A 21,478-nucleotide genomic window follows, 5' to 3' on the forward strand; every position below is an offset into this window, starting at 1 on the left:
CTATAAAGCCCCCATATTTTTTATTTGGGCCTTCGTGATAATACATGCACTCAAATGCTCTGCATACCAGGTGTTCCTACAATTTGTCCTTGATAGGTCTTTGGGGGAATAGGGTGGGGTTGAGGATTGGTTATGTTGACAGGAGTACAGTCAGGGATTCTGCAGCATGTAGGGTCACGGGGATCTGTGATGTAGTTACAGCCAGGCTCGGCATTCAAGATTTCTGGACATCTGTAATGAAATATATAGTAAAAATAATTCATAAATCATAGTATGCACCATTTTGCAAACCTAATTATACTTACTATGAAAAGACTGTGTTAAGGGACTAAATGAAGCAAATATTAAGTTGGACCTAAAAAATTAATTACTAGGTTCTGAAGCCTGCCTGCATCTGTTTAAACAATGTGCATTAACCATTTTTATCCTAAAATTAATGAATAAAACAACATTTCTCACATGTTCTCTTCTAATGCAAACAAAAAGATCTGAATCTCTGACTGCAATTTAGATACTCCAGTCAGTAAAATGTTTGACTAAGTTTGGGTCATCCCAACGTTTGCATAAACAGCGAAAATTTTGCAAATGGCCAGCAAGGTTATGTACATGTAGTTTCAAATATTTCACTGTGATGTCATTAATATCTATCTGTATAGATACAAAGAGTCACAACAGTTATTCTCCCATGGCACATTGTGGGAGATTTTTCCAATGCTTTCTCTATGCTGGAACTGTTTCATTCTATTAAAAGAAGGCGAGTTTTGAATTTAAAAAAAAAATCCCTCCTCTATTTTTTGTTAGATAAAAAGAAAAAAAACTACCTTCCTCATCTATTTATGACAAAATTGCCATGAGAACCAAGTAATTAATTAGTTTTTGGCCTCGCATAAATTCATCTATATCTGGATTAGCAAAAGAAGAGAACTGAAGAGCAAAACATATTACCTAATAACACCTAATTTCCCCTATCAAAGGAAACAAATTTCAGTAGGAAAATGAATTTAAAAAATTCTTCAAACAATAGAAATGTCTGTGACCTGCTGAGACATCTGTAAATTCCTTTTTCAGCATCCTCACAGGTACACTTATAGCTGCAACCATCATACCAAGACTGTCCTTGCTGATACTGTTTGCCATTGTACACACAAAAATCTGTCATAAATTTCATTGATAGCTTTAGTTGTGATGAAATATTTATTTTACATATACAATGTATCACATCTGCAATATCTAACAGCTGTTTCTCATTTTACCACTTTGCACTGATCAATTTTATTCATAATAATAATACCATAGACATGCATTTCATTCAGACAATACAGACGTCAAGTACAAACAAGTATGTGTCATTCAGAGGCTACAGACGTCAAGTACAAACAAGTATGTGTCATTCAGAGACTACAGACGTCAAGTACAAACAAGTACGTGTCATTCAGAGGCTACAGACGTCAAGTACAAACAAGTATGTGTCATTCAGAGACTACAGACGTCAAGTACAAACAAGTACGTGTCATTCAGAGGCTACAGACGTCAAGTACAAACAAGTACATGTCATTCAGAGGCTACAGACGTCAAGTACAAACAAGTATGTGCCATTCAGATGCTACAGACGTCATGTACAAACAAGTACGTGCCGTAATTCTGTTAGTAGAAATAAGTTACTTTGATGTCATTATAGTACACTTACTTCCTTGTTAGTAGAAATAAGTTACTTTGATGTCATTATAGTACACTTACTTCCTTGTTAGTAGAAATAAGTTACTTTGATGTCATTATAGTACACTTACTTCCTTGTTAGTAGAAATAAGTTACTTTGATGTCATTATAGTACACTTACTTCCTTGTTAGTAGAAATAAGTTACTTTGATGTCATTATAGTACACTTACTTCCTTGTTAGTAGAAATAAGTTACTTTGATGTCATTATAGTACACTTACTTCCTTGCACACTTGGGGTTGTTCTCTGACCCTCAATCTCTGGATTGTGGGGGATAAATTTACATTCTGGGACTTTGCAGCATGGATTATTGGGATCCTGTGTAAGTCGACAGTATGGCTGTGGTACATAATCAAATGTGCGGCATCTACATGTACATTAAAACAAAATACTTAAAAGGATATAAATGGCCATATTTTCCCATAAAAAAATACGAATATATCAAACCTCTGTAAAATAATCTTTATCATATATGTACTTTTAAAAATTCTTTCATGAAAAAGTTATTGTAACAAGGTTTTAGTCTAATAATGTGACCTTTATTCTAAGTTATAACACAATCTCAGCCTATAAGCAACCTTTCAATCAAGTATGACTTTCTAACGTCTCTGTTTTAAAATGTTATGACCCAGATATGCATTTTGTACTGCTAATCCCATGTCCTTCACCTTGTCCAAATGACCTTGGTTTGGGTCATGTCACACCTTCTGTTCATATCAAACATATCCTTGTATCAAATAAGAACTTCTGAAACCCTGCATAACTCAATTACAAAGTCACAACCAGGCAAGACTCCACAGGGACATGACATTTCCATCTGACCTTGGTTTTGGCCATAACCCATCCTCTTATCAATAGCAACATATACTCAAATTTCTATATTTTCTAATTCAGTCAAAAAAAATTGAACATAGAGATAAATCAACAGACAGATAGTCAGACATGGTGTTTCCATTGTTTGTGAAGAGTACTGATGCAACTTTAACTTTCAGAGATTACAACATAATATTTTGGCATCCATGTAACAGTGGTTACTCACTTGTCAATACACTTGTAGTGTCCCCGAACACCATCATCACAGACACAGTTGTAGTCACATCCGTCTTCCCAGGTCTGTCCCGCATTGTAACGCTGGCCCTTGTAGATACAGAAACCTGGAAGACCATGTGAAAATGAAACAGAAGGAAACTTTAACTAAAATCATATCTGGTAATCTCCAATTAAACAAAGTCTTATGTCAATAAAAAATTTGGAAAAGTTGAATGCCAAATAAGACATCTTAAAATTTAAAGTGTTTCAAAAACTGCAAATGATGCTTTGATAAAAATGGGAAAACTTACCTTGTTTGACATTAGTTGGGGCAGTTGGTGCAAGAGGTTGCCCTCCAGTTGTGTTCAAAATTACCCAGGGTCCATCAGGATAAACAGTTGGGTACAGGGTAGGTACAGGAGGCTTTACAATTCCCACTCCAGTAGTGGCCTGGCTGTAGGAGGGTACCGGTACGGGAATTTGGCCGGTAGCAACATCAAATCCACATTTGGGGACCATACAGCATGGGTCATTGGTGTCTGTGACCATAACACATGTAGAGGCCATGTTTTGGTAGGACGGGCATCTACAAAAAAGATTATCACGGGTGACTTGAAGTAACCTCAACTTACAGTTATTTACATTTGTATGTACTTTAAAAGAAAAACCCACTTGGAACTTAAGATTGGAAAGATGTGTCTTCCAAAAGCATAAATTTAATCATAATCATTTCCCTTATAGTCCTAAACTTTTGAATACCATGGCCTAATTAATTCTAAATCTTGTCAAAAACTAAGAGCTTTCAACCTACACCCTCTCCCATCCCTTTTGTGTCAGTGAAACTCAACAAAGTTTAACACATATACAGACATACTTTTCACGACATCTGTAGTCACCAGTGGCAGCATTCAAACAGGTGCAAGTGTACTTGCAACCATCATCCCACATTTGTCCTTGTCCATAGATCTGACCATTGTACAAACAGCCTCCTGCAAAAGAGTTTTTGATTTGAATTTACTACCAAACATTCATTCAGATATCAATGAACATGTATTACAATGTACACATTAACATATTTTTAAAAATCTTATCAATTGTCAAAATTATTCATATTTTCAGTATTGTTGTACTAAAAAACAACAATTTTAATATACTCAGTGTAGGGGCCAAGAATCCAGTTCCTCCGGATCCTATCTGGGTTTGCCCATAGGGTGGATTCTGGATTTGGTTGGTAGGAGGATGTTGTACAGTGATCAGTCCTCCATTTCCAATGGAGTTTACGTTTTGACTGGAAGTATAGAAAACTCCAGCCTGGCAATTCACAACAGGGCAGCATTCACCTCTCTTGTTCACCGTATTGCATCCAGCTGGAAGGTTGTTATACCTTGGGCACCTGAAAAAAACAAACAATACCTATTCAATACACCGTATAATGGTACATGGACCACAAAACTGTAGAAATTTTCGAAAAAATATTAATGGGATGCAGTAAACAACTACTTGTGAGCCAGGACACGGTTCAGATCTTGTGAGACAGTTATACTATAGAGGTATTCTGGTGACAACTTATTACACGGTTCAGATCTTGTGAGACAGTTAAACTATAGAGGTATTCCGGTGACAACTTATTACACGGTTCAGATCTTGTGAGACAGTTATACTATAGAGGTATTCCGGTGACAACTTATTACACGGTTCAGATCTTGTGAGACAGTTATACTATAGAGGTATTCTGGTGACAACTTATTACACGGTTCAGATCTTGTGAGACAGTTAAACTACAGAGGTATTCCGGTGACAACTTATTACACGGTTCAGATCTTGGGAGACAGTTAAACTACAGAGGTATTCCGGTGACAACTTATTACACGGTTCAGATCTTGTGAGACAGTTATACTATAGAGGTATTCCGGTGACAACTTATTACACGGTTCAGATCTTGGGAGACAGTTAAACTACAGAGGTATTCCGGTGACAACTTATTACACGGTTCAGATCTTGTGAGACAGTTATACTATAGAGGTATTCTGGTGACAACTTATTACACGGTTCAGATCTTGGGAGACAGTTAAACTACAGAGGTATTCCGGTGACAACTTATTACACGGTTCAGATCTTGGGAGACAGTTATACATGTACTACAGAGGTATTCTGGTGACAACTTATTACACGGTTCAGATCTTGTGAGACAGTTAAACTACAGAGGTATTCCGGTGACAACTTATTACACAGTTCAGATCTTGTGAGACAGTTATACTATAGAGGTATTCTGGTGACAACTTATTACACGGTTCAGATCTTGGGAGACAGTTAAACTACAGAGGTATTCCGGTGACAACTTATTACACGGTTCAGATCTTGTGAGACAGTTATACTATAGAGGTATTCCGGTGACAACTTATTACACGGTTCAGATCTTGGGAGACAGTTAAACTACAGAGGTATTCCGGTGACAACTTATTACACGGTTCAGATCTTGTGAGACAGTTATACTATAGAGGTATTCCGGTGACAACTTATTACACGGTTCAGATCTTGGGAGACAGTTAAACTACAGAGGTATTCCGGTGACAACTTATTACACGGTTCAGATCTTGTGAGACAGTTATACTATAGAGGTATTCTGGTGACAACTTATTACACGGTTCAGATCTTGGGAGACAGTTAAACTACAGAGGTATTCCGGTGACAACTTATTACACGGTTCAGATCTTGGGAGACAGTTATACATGTACTACAGAGGTATTCTGGTGACAACTTATTACACGGTTCAGATCTTGTGAGACAGTTAAACTACAGAGGTATTCCGGTGACAACTTATTACACAGTTCAGATCTTGTGAGACAGTTATACTATAGAGGTATTCTGGTGACAACTTATTACACGGTTCAGATCTTGGGAGACAGTTAAACTACAGAGGTATTCCGGTGACAACTTATTACACGGTTCAGATCTTGTGAGACAGTTATACTATAGAGGTATTCCGGTGACAACTTATTACACGGTTCAGATCTTGGGAGACAGTTAAACTACAGAGGTATTCCGGTGACAACTTATTACACGGTTCAGATCTTGTGAGACAGTTATACTATAGAGGTATTCTGGTGACAACTTATTACACGGTTCAGATCTTGGGAGACAGTTAAACTACAGAGGTATTCCGGTGACAACTTATTACACGGTTCAGATCTTGGGAGACAGTTATACATGTACTACAGAGGTATTCTGGTGACAACTTATTACACGGTTCAGATCTTGTGAGACAGTTAAACTACAGAGGTATTCCGGTGACAACTTATTACACAGTTCAGATCTTGTGAGACAGTTATACTATAGAGGTATTCTGGTGACAACTTATTACACGGTTCAGATCTTGGGAGACAGTTAAACTACAGAGGTATTCCGGTGACAACTTATTACACGGTTCAGATCTTGGGAGACAGTTATACATGTACTACAGAGGTATTCTGGTGACAACTTATTACACGGTTCAGATCTTGGGAGACAGGTTTACTATACAGAGAGGTATTCCAGTGACAACTTATTACAAGTTGTGCTCTTGATGGGTTGCTTTATAAAATACAATATCTACTCACGCATCATTACATCTGTAGTAGCCATAGTGGGCATTTTCACAAGTACACTTAGTGCTACAGTCTGGTTCCCAGGACTGTCCCTGTAGATAGGTCTGACCCTTGTATATGCACACATCTACAATCAAGTAAAAAATCAACATATATATTTACAGTATATCAACTATAAGTAAGTACTACCATCAATGAAAATATTAGTAGTATGTAGCAACAGAGAAATTATAGAAAAATATTACAGGAAATCTCTCTTCACCTACCTCCAGCAGCTGGTTGGATGACAGAGTTCTCTGAAATAAATTATACAATATGACATGTAGTGTACCATTTTTGTACATTTCAACATTGCAAGTACACACAAAATTTCCTTTTTCATGTTACATTGCTATCATAGTAGATTATTAGAATGTTAAATTAATGTGTAACAGAATTATATTCAAAGGACCAAATTCGTTTACTACAACTTTAACAACTACCCGGCCAAGGCAAATGCTTTCCTTTCATACAAATATCAATTAGACCAAACTGTACTTAAGAGATGGTAAAAATGTTGTAAACTTACGACAGATGCCACAGTACTTTCGGCAGTTGTTTGAGGCCCACTGTGTATAGGTAGTGCACACAGATTTTCCATACACTTTACAGTTGGTGGCAACGTCTACACAGGGTTGAGGTGGCACCACATTTTGAGCTGTGTAAATGTTATACACATTATAACTTTTCCACATATAGAAATAAATTCCATATCATAAAGCATGCATCAGTAACAGTTTGTGAAAAATCAATTCAGCACCAACAGCAAGATTTTCAAATTGTCTACATGGTCAAGCAGGTTCACACTCGGTTTTGGAGTGGTCAAAAATTTGATCTAACTAGGATTATAGTGGGATGGATGCGAGTATTTCAAGTCCATGAATTTCAGTGATTATTATAGTAATCAATCATATCTGATAACAAATTCAATTGTTAAATTCATTTTATTAAACTACAAACCTGTTCCAGAACCACTGGTAAAACCATAGCCTGTGTAGCTACCCTGCTGTTGATCAAATTCACACTGTGGAGTTTGACAACATGAACCAGGGGTCGTATGTAAGTGACAGCCAGCAGGGAGAATTGAGTAGGTGGGGCACCTGCAGAATGAAATCACCAAGAATTAAACTGAAACTAGAAATCAAATACATTTACTAATCCCACCATCCACAAAAAAGGAAGTTATGGCTGCTCTACCAATCAGCTGCTCAAAGGCAAAGGTTATAGAGTTGTATTTACAAAGGACATTTGTAAGTCAAGGTTATTAAATAATGTCAGTCAAAATCCACAAATAGAGAAAGTTGTTGTGGTCTAAGCATTGAGCTACCAAGCCAATGTTCATGGTTTACAAATATACATTACTTGACATCAAGAAGTTGTCCATTGTCCAGTAATACTGCATCCCTTTCAAGATGCACTTAAAAATCTAAACAATTTCACTTTATTTCCTTCATTTATGGGAGAGCTAGCGATGTTTATAAGTATTATCAGAAATATTCCACACATCTACAAATAGTATACTATCACCCTAAAAGGTTTTTACATTTGTATACTTAATACCCTTGGTAGTTTCTTTGAACAATTGGGACATAAAAGTCTAGAGAACAAAGAATAATGCTGACAATAATAAAACCAATGTTATGCTTGGCGACTTTATAATGTAGTAATGAATTTGATTTTATCTAGAGAAGTTATGGGAAAATAGAGTATTTGAAAGTGTGATCAAAAACTAAAGACTAAAATAAAATGCATGTATTAAAGCAGATTTCTTTCTTTTCTTTTTCTTTTTATAAAGGCATTCCAACTTACAGTTGTTCACAAGAATAGAAACCCTTAGAGGCATCAGTACAAGTGCACTGGTACTGGCAGCCATCTTTCCAAGTCTGCCCTTGGAAATACATCTTGGATTTGTAACTGCACACAGCTGAAATAAATGGGAGGAAATCATTACAAAAAAATGAAACTTTCATTATCATCTGAATGAAATTGATGAAAAATGTAGAGAAAAAAATATGGTGCATGTATTAGAATTCCATAGAAATCCTCTACAATCAAATACTAAGTTCTATGATCTGGCAATACTGCTTAAATGCCAAATGAATTCAATAGTATAGGGTTATTGAACTTATAATGGTGAATATTAGGCAAGTTCGGTTTGAAAAATTTGCGAACTTGTGAGCCAATTTTCACATCCAACAAGTACCTATACTTCAATAAGTACATCATTTGTAGTATGGAACCTTTCAATGATATTAAATAAACAGTTTAAGTACTCTGTTTAAGGATGGAGGTGGTAAAGAGCTCCTCTTCTTTTTTGAAACACTTCATATTGAAATTTCTCCCACCAGTGTAAATTTTATAGAGCTGAAGATTAACTTACGTATTCCGGTGGATGTGGTTGCCATGGCTGTGTTGTTGAATTGGCTAACTGATGGATTAAAGTTGCATACTGGCTGCAGACAGCACTCGCCCTCCTTCTTCACCAACGTGCACATGGATGGTAGATTGTAGTACAGAGGACATCTACAATGAAATATTGCATCAGATAATTATATCTGATGTCTTTCAACTGTCAAACCATTTTTTATTCTTCATCATTAAAATATACTATCGATTCTTAATCAACATGATCAAGATGTTCCATTAGATGTAAATTCAGTCAACCTGGGAAATAAAACTGTACTAGTCTTCCCTGCTTTTGTTTTCACATAAACTTTGCACTTTATATAAATATCTACGTGTTTCAAAACTTGCTAGATTTATAAATAAAACAATACTAATGAAATTCTTGCAAAAATTAAAATACCCGGTACACAAAAACAACTCTTGGAAGATTGATATGTAGAGAGTCACACCTGTTGTAACACTTGTAGTCTCCCTTGTTTCCATCATTGCACACACATTCGTAATCACATCCATCAACCCATTTCTCACCAGTCTGGTACATCTTTCCCTTGTAGTTACACATTCCATCTGTACACATAATAAAACATGACAACCACTGTAATTCTGCTTGTACTATTCAAGTACAGTAAAACATGGTTATAGAGAGCAACCTTATAATGAATTCATGCTTACAGCAAAACGATTTTCATTTCCTGTAGGTTTAAAACATATTACAAACTTAATGGATATAATGAATTGTGTTTATAAGAAATAAAAATTGTTTGTCCCCAGCACTTTGCTGTAAGCGTGTTCTTCTGTAAGCGATTCAGTTCTAGAAACATTTTCGTGTGCCTATACATGTATATCTATATATATAGAATTAATAGCTCACAAAATTTTCATCAGATGTGAATCATAAATGTACGCTTAAAAGTCTTGCAAAAAATTTCACGATCTGCTGTAAAGTCTGTATTTGATTTCTGAGTTCAATATAATTTTTGTTTTTATTCTGTTATCATTATATTTAAAATCCTCAAACTCACAGAATCCATTGGAGCTGGCTGCAGCATCTGAAATCAAAAATGAAAAAAATAAACTAAACAAAATCAAGCCATGTTTACATTCAAACTTTTCATCTTTACAATTCCTGTTTTTAACTGCACATAAGTCAACAATTTTTCATATATTTACTAACCACAGAATCCACAGAACAGCCTGCAGTTGTCCGTAGCCCAGCTTCCGTGGGAGGTACATACATCTCTACCATAGCTTTCACAGTTTGTAAGTTTGTTGGTGCATGTTGGGAATTTCATAATATACTGGTCTATGGTAGAAAATAATGAAATATATCTTAAATCACAAACAGTAACTGTTAAAAGTTTAATCATTTTTGTTATGATACATGATATAGTGTTGGGTATTGCCACCAATTTTTGTATTGTGATATACTGCGATATTTCAAACTGCACTGCAATACAATATCACAATATATGCTTGAAAATATGAAAGTCTCTTTAGTTTTTAACCTTTAAGTTTTCATTTTTAACAAAGAGAATTTTTCTTTATATGTAAAAAGAGCAAAGATAAATTTTCAACTATAAATGTTAAAATTTGGTTTGAAATCATATTTTCAAGTAAAAGAATACAATTTCAAAGTATATGTATGTACTATCTTATGCTTCAACCTTCAAAGAGTGTTAATAACCCCACCCTATTTTTGCATTTTTGTGATTATCTCCCCTTTAAAGGGGGCATGGCCCTTCATTTGAACAAGCTTGAAAGCCCTTCACCCAAGGATGCTTTTGGCTAAGTTTGGTTATAATTGGCCCAGTAGTTCTGGAGAAGATGTCAAAAATATAAAAAGTTTACCGACGGACGACAGGTGAGCTTTCATCTCAGGTGAGCTAAAAAGTAGGTATTTCGGTAGGTTGGGGGTGGGGTATTTCAGTGTTTTCTGAGGGGATTTCGGTAATTCTATGTACCGTGGAGTAATAGACGACACAAAAATAGGCATAATTGTAAAGCATCAAGAAATGTTAAGCACTACAAATAGTGACAGGCTTAAGATTAAGAAGCAATATTGAGGCCAGGACATTCCCTTTCCAGCAAAATACCCATAAGAAAATTAAGACAAATTTAAAAGCACAAAAAGGACATAAATACAAGTTGTGATTTTCTAAACCAGGCTGTTCTCAGATTTGGAAAGTGAGCCTTCATCCACTGACTCAGATCACATTGACAATATTCGCGATATTTTGTCAACTGATTTGTCAAATTCCTTGTAATTACTAAATCTTAAGCTGCATGGTTTGAAGTACCCATATCAATTTATGTTAGTTTTACATTGTTTTATAAAATACCCCCATCATGATAATCATTATCATTTTCGTAGTTTGGCGCTATCTCCTCACACCGGAAATACGACATAAAAATTAAAAATCTTCCGGTTTGTACAGATGGATATTATCCGAAATAATTAGTAGCACCAGGCGATTACGTGACTAGGGCGTTCAATTTTTAATTATTTTTTTTTTAATTTAACTACTCATTTTGATGAGAGGTCCTTGTTTCCGACACATAATTCACAGGTAATTATAGCGCGAGTATGTGATAATCAGATTGGACATGTACAACACCTAAAATATAGCACTGACTGAGCAGCAAAGAATTCATGCACTTACATGAGCAACGTCCGCAAGTCTTTTTACAGTTGGCTTCGGCCCAGTTTGGATAGTCTCTGCACACGTTACTTCCGTATTCCCTGCAGTTCGTGATTTTGTCACCACAGATTACGGTAGAAGAAGAGGCAAAGTTGTAGGTGTTTGTGACTGTTTAAAAACATCATACATTTATGTTTCATAAATACTTTATGCAAATCGATTATATTTATAATTTACGCCTAGTTGGCGATATTTCGACAACAAACTGATAAAACTGCGAGGACCAGTTCTTGAAATTTTACTTCTCTATGGCGGTCCACAATGACTTTTTTCGAACACCACATAACCCCCCCCCCCCCCCCCCCCAAAAAAACTTACCGCCACATGCTTGGTTGAGGATCTGGGTTGCTTGTTGTTCGAGTTGGTCGAAATTATTAACAGTGATCACGTGGCTTCCGGCTGGCTGGTTGGCAATGCCCTGGATCTCTTGTTGGTTGATGCTGTTTCCAACGCCCACAACATTAATTCCAATCCCTGCTTGTCTCGCCACATTTGCAGCATTGATAGCGGCTTGGCTGTCAACAGTTCCGCCGTTGGTAAGCAAAATGGCGATTCTAGGAACGTTGCTTCTGGCTCCACTTGTGGCAGAAAACATTTCGTCTGTGGTGAATTTGATCGCATCGGCTGTGTTTGTTCCTCCACTGGTCATGTGCAGATTCTCCACGGCGTGCAGGACGTCACCACGGTTACCATAAAGTTTGAGAGGGAATCCCATGGTTGGGTAGCTGCTGTACTGCATCACGCCGACCTGCACCTTGTCGTGGCCTACATCCATGTTTGTAATGACGTTCTTCAGGAAATTTTGGGTTTTCTGAAAGTCTTCGCTTCCCACACTTGTGGATGAATCCACCATGAATACAACATCGGCCTTGTGAAGACAACCTGTGAAGGAAAAACAAAACATGCAATCGGTAAGATATGATCAGGTGTAAAAACATTCAGAGTTTTATTTTCTTTGTTGAGAATTGGCACACTTGCCTGTTGGAGCTGGGAGGGTGGAAGTGTCAGGTGGCAACTCTACAAGATAGAAGAAATCCGGTACGTAATAATATCGTGTTTCATTTGTGTGTAAATGTTTTAACATCATACTTTATCGCAAGGGGAACGTCTGTTATCTTGGACCCAGATTTTTTTACTTTTAAGAAAGGAGAGAAGAAAGCGAAAAATTGATTAAGATGTGTGATCTACCTACCATTACAGATTTTGGTAGCGAGCATGTCCGACAAACTGTTCAAGGTGCCATAGTTATCGGCAAACATGGAGTATCTGAGGTCTGGGTTGCTGGACACGGACGTCAGTTCGTCAACGTCCACGCCGCTTCCCACACCAACCGTATAAATGACGGCATTGTTGTCCTTCGCAGTTTGAGCCTGCAGTTTGGTGATAGCTTTCGTGGTAGAGGGCCCGTCCGTCAGAAGAACGGCGATGTGTGGTACATCTCCCCGGGCTCCATGTGCCGGACTGAAGCTTTGCTGCGACATAAACTTAATGGCATCAGCAGTATCGGTGTTACCCGGGAAATACTGAATACCAGTGATCGCATGCAAAACGTCACTCTTAGTCACGTAATCATTGAGGTAGAACTTGTTGTGAACTCCGGAACTGAAGGTCAGGGCACTAACGTGAACCTGATCTCGTCCTACATTTAATTTGTTTGTCACATCCTTAAGGAAATCTAATTGTTTATTAAAGTTTATTTGTCCTACGGTATCCGAAGAGTCTACCAAGAACGTCACATCAGCTCTCGTGTTGCACCCTGAAAATATAAAATGCATTTGAATGTGTTCAAGTTGTGAACAAATCTTGTTTTGAACTTCTTTCTTGACATTTTTGGACCACCAAACAGGTCAAAATGTAATTTACATGAAATGTTTCAAAATAACTACATGTACATGTGTAAGTGCATAACAAATTTCATATAGTTATTGTAGCATTCGGGTATTTGAAGTGATTCTATGACCTATTCGATTGACTAAATGTCCACATAACAAGACATATTGTCTATACCACAATTACAATACAATTCTTATCAAACTCAAGTTTGGGATTGTTCACTGCAGGTCTGGGAAGTGGCATCTGGTCTATAGTCAATAGCGTAGTTCTGATAAATGAAACTTTCTGATTGCAAGTCCTCGCATATTATTTCTAATGTTGGCGCAGTTTAAAACTGAATCTCACAATACATGATTTTTATCGATAACTCCATTAATCAAATGAATTGACGTCAATAAAGGTCATACTTTATAATTACATATACATACTTTTTACAAGTCATGATAGTCTCATAATTTTTGTCCACATAAGAATTCACTGATCTAGATGGATAAATGGTGCTTTAGAAACTCAGAATATTCATAGACTTCTAAATGGAATATAACTTGCATGATCTACTCCATATTTTGATGTGACTCAGCGTTACGAAATTCATCATACGTTTAACTTTTCAAAGTAAGTGTTTATTAAAGGCACATTCTGTTTTATTCCTCATATCACTTCATCAACCTATCCAATTAGGTTTGATCAGTTACAATGAATAAAATATATAAAGTTTTGATGATCCAAACTAAACATCAAGTTACGCGGTACCATTTCTTGAACTTAAATCTGATGGTCACCATCGACATGGCGTATTTCAAAGTGATGATTTGGATTTTTTATTTGCTTATGCATTGCATATATCGCCATATCCAACAACATATTTATAAAATTCAAACATGATGAAGAATGATAAAATTGTGTTCCTTGGAATACATTTATAATTTTAAAAAATAAAAAGAAGAAAATATATTACGTAACGTAAAAAAGCGGAATACTGACCTCTCGAAAGCGCCGCCGCGGGAGAAACGGCGACTAACCAAAGAATGAAGGTTATCATCCTTTAGTTGTACGAAACGAAATAGTGAATCTGAAAGAGAACTTTGCATATATACGACTATCTCATGAATGGGCGCCGTGTGTAAGGCCAGACCAATGGGTTTTTTTAGGATAAGGTAAAACAAAAATAAGAGTTTAACGCTTTTTAAAAGCTTAAAACCCTAAATAACTGGAGGACGTAAAAGAGTGGCACAATGAACAGTGTCGAGAAAAAGTTAGTTTACAAATACTTGAACGGCAATAACTATTGAGAATGACATTGGCAACGAATATTTCTTTTCTCGGCCTAAGTCTCTTTGTGTAAGCTGATAAGAGTTGGAGTGCCCACGTCGGGTCGTGGGATCACATGGGTCAACCAATCATACAAAGCCATTTCCGTCAAATTCTTCCCGAAATAGAAGAACTGACAATTTAGAAATGGTATCACCGTACACAGCACCTGGAAAATGGGGGCTTAAGTCATTCCATCTGATTTGATATATTTTCCTTTTTTTCATGAGTAAAATGTAAATCAGTTTGCCCAAAATATCACCTTTGGCATTGCTTGTATTTTTAGGTTCGCGCAGATTTGATAAGATCATCTGAACGAGTGTCAGGACTTTTTCGGAATCAAGGTTGGCATGGTTCAAGGTCTCATTTTTCATAACCTATGATTCTTGTTACAGAACTATGTTTTAAGTTACCCACCCAATTATTTGTCGGGCTCGGGTGGACGGACAGCTAGCTTCACGACCCCCCCCCCCCCAATTTTGTTTTAAATGAGCAAAATGTCTAATGTGTTTAGAAGGTTTTACAAAAAAGTCACGGTGATACATCATGACAGAAGTTCATTATCAAGTTTATTATTGTTTTGAAAACAAAGATTGATGTGTGTTATTATTTACGACGTTTTCAAAATAAATGGATATTGATCCAAGTTTATTATATATATATATATATATATATATATATATATCACATTTCAAGTATACTTGAGGTAAAATATGTCATTTAGAAGTTAAAATTTGTAACTGTCCAAAATTAAGATGCTTTAAATTACAAAATTAACATTTCACTGGTTTGTATACATAAAAAGACTCGAGTCTTTGTTTACATAACACAGAATTAAAGATAAAATATTGCTCTTATCCTTGTATTCAGAAGGTCCAAATTTTGGTGGTCAACATTAAATGAGTTATATTTATATTTTTAATTTTTAACATAACAAATGAAAGAAAAAAGTCAAAAAACGTGAACCAGTCCCTTTAAGGTGGAACACTGGTTTGACTCAATTGATGCTCTCATATTATATTGACGTACAGGCATGACAAAAGAAGCTGCACGTGTCAGGATGCTTAAACACTTTTGACAAATTGTAGCTTTGCTATTCTTGAGGATTTTGTAAACGGTGAATGTCAGACTGATCAGGAAAGCCCTATTGAACAGATTGATTGTACTTCTATACAAGATACGAGGGCGAGTGAATAAGTAACCAGCTTAATATATTTCTGGTTGAGATCCACCTTTTCTTTTTCGATGCAATTGCCCTCTAGTGTGATACACTTAGACCAACGGTGTTCAAGTGCCATCAGCCCAGAACTGAAAAAAGTCAGAGTCCTTTCCATTGACCCACTCCTAAACTGCCGTCACGACTTCTTCGTCAGACCGGAAATGACGTCCACGGATAACCTTTTTCAAGTTTGGGAATAAGAAGAAGTCGCCAAGCGTGAGGCGAATAAGCAGGATGTGGTATTACTTCATATCCTATATCCATATCCTATATATACTTTGCAAGTGTGGACTCTCGCGTTGTCCTGTTGCAGCAAAACACTTTTAGAGAGTTTACCTCGGCGTTTTTCACGGATGGCGGTTCTCAGCTGGTCTAGCAAGTTTGCATACTACACTCCAGTTAGTGTACTCCTCTTGAGTAAAAAGTCCACTTTTGCGTCCCAAAATACTGTGGCCACCACCTTGCCAGCAGATGGTTGCGTCTTCAACTTCTTTGGCCCCGGGGACCCAGGCCCTACCCACTGACGACTCTGAGCTTTATTCTCTGGCTTATAATAATGAACCCAAGTCTCATCTACAATCACTAGACGCAGAAGAAAATCATCTTTTGACCTAAAACGCTTCGACAAGGCGCTGCATACTGATGCTCTGATTGCCATTTGCTCATCGCTAAGGGATTTGGGGACACAATCAGGGATGGCACGATTACTCAAAAATGTAATCGATTAATAATTGATTACTTGGAGGGGTTTTGTGTAATCGATTATTAATCGATTACAGTCATTTTTCTTCTGTAATCAATTACTTAGGAGGATGTAATCGATTAATAACCATTTCCCAATGGTGGCCAATCATCAGGCAGTATGAAGGGATTTGTCCAAGACATAGTTTCATACTGAATATAAAACTCCTTCAGTTGTAATTAACTATTTATATATAGTGGAAACATGGTTAACAGAATTCAACTATTTGAACCTGTGCATATCCTTAAAGGGTTATCAACATTGATTCACTAATTTAAACAGCCTTGCAAGGAACTTTAACTATATTTCCAACTTGACAAAATGACATGTAGTAGTTACCCCATATAATATTGTTGGTTATGTACAGATAACCCACACTTTTAACAAAAGAAAGCACGCCAAACTATGGTACACTATTTTTGTGTTTAGTAATTGAAAAAGTAATTAGAATTACACCACAAAATTTAGTTGTAATCGGTTAAATTACGATTACAAATAACTGAAAATAACTTCCATTACAGATTACTGCCGATGGCTTGAAAAAAAAAAAAGAAGTAATGATTACAATCGATTACGATTACTCGATTACGATTACCCCATGCCTGGACCCAACGGGCTATTGGCTTGCGCATACCTAAACGATCATGTGAGATTGTTGAAACGCTACCATGTGGAATGCCTAATGCCTGCACTATTTCTTCCACCTGAATTCGCCTATTAGAGTATACCAGATCCCGAACGTTTTTACACATTTTTTCGCCGGTAGCATCCAGACCTAGCTTCATCTTCTAAAGACGTTCTACCGCGTTTGAATTCCCCATCCCAGAATTTAACCTGAGTATAAAATGGTGGAGAAGACCCATAAACATCGGCAAAATCGCCGTGTATTTCCCTGCCTGTTTTACTTTTTAAATACAAGTACCGAATTATAGCACGGTACTCAACTTTAGATGAAAAGCATGCCTTTGCATCACTACCCATGTTTGACATTCAATATCTTATTAAAGAATGACTCGATACGCGTGCAATTTTGTACCCAGGTATACGACAAATATTAAAACAAGGCATGGAAATTGTGACCGTCTCGGTCAATCAATCGAAAATGGGATAGGCTGGTTATTAACTCGTGCTCGTAATATACTTCTAAACAATATAGTACTTCGATACAAAATAGTACTTCTATACACGATAGTACTTTTATACACGATAGTACTTCTATACAAAATAGTACTTCTATACACGATATTACTTCTATACAACATAGTACTTCTATACAAGATTGTACTTCTATACAAAACAGTACTTCTATACAACATAGTACTTCTATACAAGCTATTATACTTCTATACACGATAGTACTTCTATAGCGCTAGTATTGTATTTTGTTCAAAATGCATGTGTCTAAAATACCAATACATGTAAAACTTATACGGTACCAATTTTGATGTACCAGATGCGCATTTCGACAAATAATGTCTCTTCAGTGATGCATGCATTTTTAACAAATACAATATTAATACGTTAAACGTACGGTTTATTCCCGGAATAGCTACTCGTCAAATTCAACATATAATTATTCAAGTCTATTAAGAGGGCACAGATATAGTTTACTGTGTCTATCGTGATTTAACGAAGCAGTTAAATCAACACGATTTTATTAGATTGATTGATTGTATCTTGTTTAACGTCCCTCGAGAGAATCTTTCACTCATATGGAGACATCATTAATACCGGTGAAGGGCTAAAATTTTAGGCCTATGCAAGGTGAAGATAACGAACAGTGATCAATCTCATAACTCCTACAAGCAATACAAAATAGATAGTCGGGCAAACACGGATCTGTTTCATGGTGTTTTTTTTCACAATCCCAGGTGAAGAAGCTCCGATGAGGATGTAATCAGGTCGTTGATGCCGTTCTGAAATATTTCTCAGAATTCGCAGGCCTCTGTTGATCGTTGCTTCTTTCTTCGTTGGTGATCTTATGGTGCAGCTGACTTATCTGTGAATCTCTAGATTTCGTTTACATTCTGGGTGTCTTTTAAGAGCTTGATGACGGTGAAGGTGTTTTAATGGGCGTGTTGTACCACCCTCTTCAGTTTGCTGAGTCATCTTCCCAGAATGTTCTTGGTTCGTTTTCCATCCGCGCCGAAGTGGTTCAACAAAAGTTTGTCTCCATTAACCCACTGGTCTGTGAAAGTTTGTGTCAAGTCTGCAAGATATGCCGCATCGTGCTCTGAACACACATCCTCTATGCAATCGAACGGACAAGGGGGAGGATCGCTGCTCTTCTTATCAGTGTCTTGAGGTTGTTATCTTTGTTAGGAATCTGTAGTTCTGCCTGTTGAGCTTTACGCCAGACTGCCTGGGTGAAATGGAGGAAGCAACCCTTGGTGTTGATGCCAGGGAACATTTCTCGAACTGAGTTGTGGATGGCGGCCTCGAAGTCAGCTAAAACACTCACAGGCGAAAATTGGAGGTCTAGGTCATTGATTCTATCTGCAGTTGACTTGACGGGTAACTAGGCATAAACAGCGAGAGTCACATCATTCTTAATGTGGCATCTTGTATTCTGAATATATAGTAAAATAGGCTGGTGCATAGAATGTACCGTCACAGAAAAAGGTAAGTGGCTATGAGATCTGGTAGGTTGTCTGTTGTTGCAGAGGTAACAATCTTGTTGTTCTCGAAGGAGTCGTATGGGAGAAGGAATCTCGTCTTTATTTTATAATTCCAAAGTAAAATGATCTATTCAGACATTACCATTTATCCATTATTCTGTGACTGTCTTGATATGGACAACAAATACAAACTTGACCAGAAAGTCCGTTAAAAAGTTTTTTTTTTAAATTTCTAAAAACCATCCAATCAAACACAAGTCTTTCATACGATTTGGCGTGCTTGTCATGACCATCTAAGAATACGTTGGAGAAAGTACAAATATAATACAATGTATGCACCGATGATGATAATATGGCAGCAAAAGATAAATGAATATAGATACTAAAATATAAATATCATCTTGATCGAAGAGAGCCTGGAAAAAACAATAACACCCCCACCCCCGAGACAGCATTCTACGCAAATTATGCCTATAAGTCAACAATTATTCAGGACAGGAATATTTGGAAGTCTTCAATGCACATCCATAGTCAATAAACCTCAATCTGCATCGATCCACGCCATGGCGCTGAATCGAGAAATTAACAAACCGGAAACGACAACCGAAGAACACACAGCAATACAAAAATGAGAGATTCTAAGGGAAATACAAATTGAAGGGGGGGGGACTATGACATGCGCGTAGCAATGAAAAAAGGAATTTCGCACAATGAACCCGATGCATTTCTAACAACATAATCATGAAACAAGAGGCCCACAGGCCTTATAAGTGACCTGAGTACTAGTGAAAAGTATCATTAATCCCAAGGGCTATGAAATCTAGAAAAAAAATTCCTGTTCCGAATATCTAAGCTAAATTTGAACATTCAGCAAAAGTATAAAACAAGATGTGTTCTTACAACTTCAATGCCCTCATAAGTGCATACATTGATGAAAGGCTTCACATAATATAATAGGTGTATTAACATTGAAACATCAATAGATACGACTAATTTGGTCTCATCCTATAGAATCAAATTCCTGGGTTGTGAAATTCACCATTTTTTGTACATCTTTTTCTGTTATTCCTTAGAATACATTTAGATTTTATACAGTATCAGCAAAATTACACATAAACACTATATACTAAGTTTGGTCCCACCTTGGGGTCAGAAACCCTATCCTGGGGATCATGAAATTTACAATTTTGGTAGAGGCCTTCATGCTTTACATCTTAATGAATTTAGTTTTTCTTAAACATGTGCGGTTCTAGAGAAAACAAATTTTGAAAATTTGTCAATTTTGGGCAGTTTTTGCCTCACCTCTAAGGTCCCAGAGATGCGGAAATCCTGAAATTTACAATTTATGCCCTCCTTGTTCCAAAGACGCTTCATACTAAATTTGAAAAGAATTTGTAAAGTAGTTATCAAGAAAAAGTTAAAAATGTCTATTGTTCACACATTTCATAACTGACCATTTTGGCTTCACCTTAATACCAAAACCCCTACCACTGGGATCCTCAAATTTACAAGATAACAAAACAGTGATCAATCTCATAACTCCTACAAGCAATACAAAATTGATAGTTGGGCAAACACGGACCCCTGGACACACCAGAGGTGGGATCAGGTGCCTAGGAGGAGTCAGGGCCGTAAGTAGGGTTCTAAATCAGGGGAGGCAGGGGATTGGGGGCCGCCGATTGACTTTACGACTGAAAATGACACTTTTTAAATCCCAATTTATCATGTTTGTGTTTCATTTGTACTATGTAAAGAATCGTAATATGGTGTCAAAGACAAAGGTGCTTGTCTTCATTTTAAACATATATCCTATAATATAACATTTATATAATTTTATTTTCTTTTTTGCCAAAAAATCAGACGAGGCAGTTGCCTCGTCTGCCTCATCGGCAGTTACGGCCCTGGGAGTATGCATCCCCTGTTGACCGGCCACACCCGCCGTGAATCCTATGTCCTGATCCCATAAACGGAGTTATCCGCAGTCAAAATCAGTGTGCCAAGAACGGCTTAACAGTCGGTATGAAACACGTCAGACAGCATTTGACCCAATGATAGGTTGTATTGACGAACTAGATCGCTATAACGACCATAGAATTTGCGAAATGCTGACTTCAATCGAGACTGTCGAAACCCCAGTACCATCAACTTGTTTGTCAGTAGCTTACCTCGATTTAAAAACTGACTACACGCAGAACAAGCTCTTGCATATCGAATCAGTTGAGATATTTAAACACCATATGCAGGTGATGATGGAATATTGCTACATAAATATGGGAAGTTGA

The 21,478-nt window shown here is 36.9% G+C and overlaps 1 protein-coding gene across 2 annotated transcripts in view; it reads right to left on the bottom strand.

Annotated features, from left to right (window-relative positions):
- Positions 1-14,421, bottom strand: part of LOC125651678 (uncharacterized) — a 57,535-nt gene extending 43,114 nt beyond the window's left edge. The window contains exons 1-21 of one of the 2 annotated variants that reach the window (XM_056153005.1): positions 14,291-14,409; positions 12,666-13,229; positions 12,452-12,490; positions 11,792-12,355; positions 11,435-11,581; positions 9,949-10,077; positions 9,797-9,823; positions 9,224-9,341; positions 8,749-8,891; positions 8,178-8,292; positions 7,329-7,468; positions 6,898-7,026; positions 6,596-6,625; positions 6,342-6,456; positions 3,900-4,138; positions 3,620-3,734; positions 3,057-3,331; positions 2,756-2,870; positions 1,938-2,083; positions 1,038-1,152; positions 68-231 (exon numbers count right to left, since the gene is read on the bottom strand). In XM_056153005.1, the coding sequence (XP_056008980.1) occupies positions 68-231; positions 1,038-1,152; positions 1,938-2,083; positions 2,756-2,870; positions 3,057-3,331; positions 3,620-3,734; positions 3,900-4,138; positions 6,342-6,456; positions 6,596-6,625; positions 6,898-7,026; positions 7,329-7,468; positions 8,178-8,292; positions 8,749-8,891; positions 9,224-9,341; positions 9,797-9,823; positions 9,949-10,077; positions 11,435-11,581; positions 11,792-12,355; positions 12,452-12,490; positions 12,666-13,229; positions 14,291-14,348 (3,487 nt within the window). In that variant the 5' untranslated portion in view covers positions 14,349-14,409. Of the gene's footprint in view, positions 1-67; positions 232-1,037; positions 1,153-1,937; positions 2,084-2,755; positions 2,871-3,056; positions 3,332-3,619; positions 3,735-3,899; positions 4,139-6,341; positions 6,457-6,595; positions 6,626-6,897; positions 7,027-7,328; positions 7,469-8,177; positions 8,293-8,748; positions 8,892-9,223; positions 9,342-9,796; positions 9,824-9,948; positions 10,078-11,434; positions 11,582-11,791; positions 12,356-12,451; positions 12,491-12,665; positions 13,230-14,290 lie in introns of both variants that reach the window. The other variant, XM_056153003.1, reaches the window with a different exon arrangement.
- Between the last annotated feature and the right edge of the window lie 7,057 nt (positions 14,422-21,478).

Source organism: Ostrea edulis, chromosome 1 (assembly GCF_947568905.1).
Source record: "Ostrea edulis chromosome 1, xbOstEdul1.1, whole genome shotgun sequence".
Lineage (NCBI taxonomy): Eukaryota > Metazoa > Mollusca > Bivalvia > Ostreida > Ostreidae > Ostrea > Ostrea edulis.